The 5,471-nt window shown below is 33.4% G+C and overlaps 1 protein-coding gene across 1 annotated transcript; it reads left to right on the forward strand.

The window, feature by feature from the left end:
• The first annotated feature begins 3,758 nt into the window (after positions 1–3,758).
• Positions 3,759–5,139, forward strand: LOC21395349 (dof zinc finger protein DOF1.1). Its single transcript, XM_010102261.2, has one exon. The coding sequence runs from the start codon at positions 4,035–4,037 to the stop codon at positions 4,992–4,994; it is 960 nt and encodes a 319-aa protein (XP_010100563.1). The 5' UTR covers positions 3,759–4,034; the 3' UTR covers positions 4,995–5,139.
• Positions 5,140–5,471: the final 332 nt, after the last annotated feature.

Raw genomic sequence — 5,471 nt, forward strand, 5'->3', positions numbered from 1 at the left:
TTTTTTTTTTTTTTTAGAAAAATAAGAAATGAAAGGTAAAAGTGGTACTATGCATCAAAAAGAAGGAAAAAGAAGGAGAAATCTTCTTATAACGACACATGTTAAAAAAGAAAAATATTTTGGCTCTTTTATCTATGTATAAATATAGATATAGATATAAATATAAATATGAATATAGATATAACCTAAACTTCTCTATTAATTTAACTAAAATGAGCTAAAATTAATTCTGCACCAAACCTATCTGGAATCATCAAGTACACAAGTTGTCCATCCTAAGGGCCCCAAAACATCATGTCAAGACACGTTGGATGATAGTGATACACACACACGCGGGCGATATTATGGACTAATTTAATTCGTTAATTTGAGGTGAGATGAGATTTTATATTAAATTTTTTTATTGTAATAAAAAAATTAGATGTGACTGTTTTTAAAAGCTTTTTATAATAACAAAATTCGAATCGGTAAAATGAACGAGACCATAAATTAAAAACACAACTAAAGATTTGCTTCTTGCAATGAAGGAAAAAAGGAGGGCCCAAAGCCACCAAAGTCTGGCATGCGTTTCAGTTATTTAAGCTCTAAGAAATGGAACTTTGGTTATATAAGTCAGAAATGGACATATAATTTTGGAATTGGCCCTTCAGTGGACATATTGGACTGTTTTGGTCTTAATTGATTAATCCTCATTGTATTAATTAACCGTAATTTGATTTTCTAAGTCAAGGTTTCAAGTTGTGCGACGACAGACATTCCGTTTTATCCTTTTGAAAAATGTGGATGGCGACCATACAACATACTTTACCTAACCAACCGACCGAGTTTGATTTTCCCTTCTCATTCCATCACATTAATCAAAGACTTGTTTTCTAACTTTTAAAAATTAAAGCTTCCATCGTGCCTTAATTATCTTACCTGCACGTGGATATCCCGGTCCTAATTCTGTGACGGCCAATATAAATATATACACGCACAAAACACTAATAATAATTAAATTGTTGAAAACAATTAATAATCCCAGATACATCTGTTTTATAGCTATTGCAGCATGTAATTAGTCTTGATTCATGCATTTAAATGAATGTTATTAGTCATCAGTACTAAGTATGAGTTTAGATTGCACGATCCCAGCAAATAAATTTAGTACAATGATATAATTCCTAGTAATAGCTAGACTAGGCACACATATAACGACCATATATATAATTATAGTAGGTACTGATGCTTGTTTATTCTTATTTTTTTTTAAAATAAATATTATTCCTGGCCAATTAGCATGTATTCGAATATCGTCAAACACCATTGATCTGACGGTGGCTTTGGCGTCTCCACCTTGAGAGCCATCTGCTTATCTTTTTCCAAGTCCAGTAAAAGTTTTTTTTTTTTTTTGCTTAATCTGATATTGGTATACCATATGTGATGTGAAGACTGAAATCAGTCAAAAACCAACTAATCAAAGAAATAATATCGCAGAAAACAAAGTAAGAGGAGGCGCGCTGAAATAAAACAGTTCAGCAGTTATTTATAAGCTTCACTGATCAATATGTGTTAAAGCGTGACATGATCAAGATCTCGTTCTTCTCACCGATTCGAGTTCTCAATTCCAATTTTACTACAGTTAAAAGTTATCGCAGAAAGTCACATTTAATTTTTTTCGCTACAATTAAAAGCTCTCACAAAAAGTCATATCCCAGCTCAAATTAAAAACTCGAATCGGCGAATTGAACGAGGCCGAAACTTCGTTAGATTAGATCGTGGTAATTAATGGTGTCTACCTATAACTAAGAAAAAAAAATAAGAAAAAATGGAGTTGACTAATTAAGCAGTGTATATGTTCTTAAGATGTATATACAAATTGAATGATATGTGTTGATCGACTTGAAGGGCACAATGTGAAATCACATTGTAGCATGGCCAAATAGTTGGGGATCACCAAAATCCTATTTAGGAGATCAAAACCACCAACACGGAGACAAAACACGTTTTTTTTTTTTTTTTTTTTTTTTTTTTTTTTTAAGATAGTTCCAAATTGATATAAACAGCTCTGAAAAGATCAATTACCAATTAGAAATACATATTTTTTTATTTATTTTTATTTTTTTATTAAAATTAAAAAAGGACATAATGAGATTAATGTGACATGTCATCACTTGACAGTTACACTTCAATTTAGTTGAATATCTAAGAATGCAAATTGAGTTCAAAGAATAGACGATACTATTATTTAAAATGCCTTAATTTTATATTATCGAGAATAATAAATTCACAAAAAAAGTAAACAAGCACGCAAACACGTAAGATTTATTGAAGTTCATATCAATGTGAGACTACAAACTACTTATAATAATAATAATAATAATAATAATAATAATAATAATAATAATAATAATAATATTAAGATTACAAGAGAAATCGCATATCTCACAATTTTTTGTGTTTTCTCTAATCTCTAAAATAATACTAATTAAAATCGTCACCCTTTCTATATATATATTAAAATAAAAAAATTAAAACAACCAAATTTACAAGTGTAAGATCCACATATTACCCTTAATAAAATTTTGATAAAACAATAATTTTCAAACAATAATTACCACAAGTTAACAACCCAACCATCGTCCGATGAGAAATGACCTTTAAAAGGTCAAGCATCATTAGATTGGGGATCACAAACTTTCCGACCAATATTTCTTAAGCTTTTTTTATGAACAATTAATTAGTAATGCATTGATCAAGCCACTTTACAAGGCACAAACGTGAAATCACATGTAGATTGTATAGATTGGCCAATATGGGGTCATCAAAACCCCCTTTCGTTAGAAGTTTAACATAGACCCCACCGGTGACCACGTGATGCCAACTATTGGTTAAGCCTAAAAAAAAAACAAAAAAAAAAAAAAAAAAAAAAAAAAAAAAAAAAAAAGAGAGTCCCCACAGCCCCGCCGCCCCCTTAGCCCCTTAGGACACCACCGTTAACGTACTTTCATTCCCTCTTCATCGCTAAGTTTTCTTTTTCCCCTCCCTCAATTATTACTACTATATTATTTAATAGAGTAATCTTAACAAATATTCTTTTTATTTTTAATTAATAATTTTTTAATAAAAAAATATTTATCAAGAATAAAAAATAAAAGTATAAATTCATACACTCTCAAAAATAAATTCTTAAAATTTTTTTTTAAATTAATACCTCAGCATGCACACATCTACGTCCCTGCTTTTTTACCAATAGCGTCCAAATTTATTCCATGTAACACAGCACTATCCACGGCTCTTCCTTCTCCACGTGGCGCACCAACGCACCTTCACCTTAGGTGCTAAGTAATTTCTCTCTCCTCTTTTCTTTCACTGATCATATCTATATATATATATATGTATATGTATATGTATATATATATATATAATCTCTTTAATTAATTTCTATAATATATATTGTGTGAAGGAAAAATATATGGTGCGATTGATATTTTAGATTCTTATATAGCTCTATAGGTTTCATCATAACTTCATATAGGGTTTTTGGCCGTTATTAAACCCCACACGTTGTATATCAATCAAAAATACTCTCTCTCATAGCAAAAAGAAAAGAAAAGAAAAAAAAAAAAACTCTCTCTCTCTCTCTCCAAGCTAAAACCATTTTGGTGGCTTTGGCTGCTGCTAATTTTGAGTTGTGTTTATAAGTTAATTTTGCTGCGTACGTACGTCTTAATTAGTCTTTCTATAATTATTACTCTTCTTCTTAGATATATATACACTATATATACATATATACATATATATATATAGATAGCTTAAATATTATAAAAAGATAAAAGAGAAGACAGACTCAAAGACATGCTCAGTTCTACCATTTGGTTTCTTATTAGCAACAATCTCTTCCTCTTGCTCTTCTCCAAATTGATCACTCTCCTCTTGCCTCCTCGATCCAACGGCTAGAGTGCATACTAGAATCAGCTCTCTCATCTCATCATCGTCAATAATATTTGTGATCTTGTTAGGGCGATCGTCATCAGGGTAATATTAGCAATTTGATGGGATTGAGTTCTAAGCAGGTGGTAATCAGTAGGGACGGTCTTGATTGGAGTCAAACTTTGCTGCATGATCAGAGCTTGGAGCATCATCATCACAAACCTCCATCATCATCATCATCGTCATGGAAAATGAGGCGAAATCAGCAACAGAATCAGAATCAATCAGAGCCGTTGAAGTGCCCAAGGTGTGAGTCCACCAACACAAAGTTCTGCTACTACAACAACTACAACAAGTCCCAGCCCAGGCATTTCTGCAGGGCTTGCAAGAGGCATTGGACTAAAGGCGGAACCCTCCGCAACGTCCCCGTCGGCGGCGGCCGCAAGAATAATAAGCGGCCTAATAAGAAATCATCAGCCTCCTCTGCCGCCGCCACCGCCACCGCCACCAGCACCATGTTTCAGGCTAAGCAGCCGATCGTCCTGGAGAACAATATCAGTAGTGTTCTCCCTAACAATAATCTTCTACTTGGTGATCATCATCAAGATCATGAGAAAAGTACATCCGAAATTCTCTCTCAGGCGGTACTAATTCACCCACAGAGTTTGAATATCATGTCAGATTTCGACAATGAAAGCTTGATCTCAACCAAAACTGATCCTACAAAGCCCTTCTTCAGCAATCCAAGCCTGCACGCGAATTTTCCTCCAAATCAAGGCCTGCAGTTTCAGGCCTTCTCCTCGAGCACATCGAGCCCTTTCGAGTCGAGCCTTTCTTCGATCTCGAACTCATTTCAGGCTTCGAATTTCGTTTGCGATTATGGTGACGATCAGATGAAACTCATGGGAGATCAGGCAACGATTACCAGCAGCTGTACGGTCCAGCCGCCATGGCAAGTGCCGCCAGCCACAAGCAATGGAATGGACTTACCAAACTACTGGAATTGGGACGACATAGACACTCTTGTCTCTGTTGATCATATCAATCTGCCTTGGGATGATGCTCATGACTTCAAACCATGATCAAAGATTAATGTTCTTTCTTTCTTTTTTTTCTTTCTTGGAATTATATTAACACTAATTATCAGTGTCTATAGATTTGTTTTCTTTTTGAATATTTGGCGTGTTTGTATACTGGTAAATTAATATAGTAGTATTGTTTTTGATTTCTTGGTGTTAGTGTTATATACATATATATTATATGTTTTGTTTTATTTTTTGTTTTTTGTTTTTTGTTTTTTTGGAGGGATATAAAGTTGTTTGGAGCTGTATCTTTTTTCCAGCTTCAGGCTAAGACGTCCACTTTGTAATTCTCGCTATATAATGCCTCTTGCGTAATTTTTTTTGGTGGTTATATTAATTCATGTAAATATGGTTTTTCTGCTAACTATGTACGTAAAATATATAGGTAACTATCTCTCTCTCTCTCTCTCTCTACACACACACACACACACACACACACACACACAAATGTATATACACATCCACAAGGCCATTTCA

Source organism: Morus notabilis, unplaced genomic scaffold (genome assembly GCF_000414095.1).
Source record: "Morus notabilis unplaced genomic scaffold, ASM41409v2 Scaffold1428, whole genome shotgun sequence".
Taxonomy (NCBI): domain Eukaryota; kingdom Viridiplantae; phylum Streptophyta; class Magnoliopsida; order Rosales; family Moraceae; genus Morus; species Morus notabilis.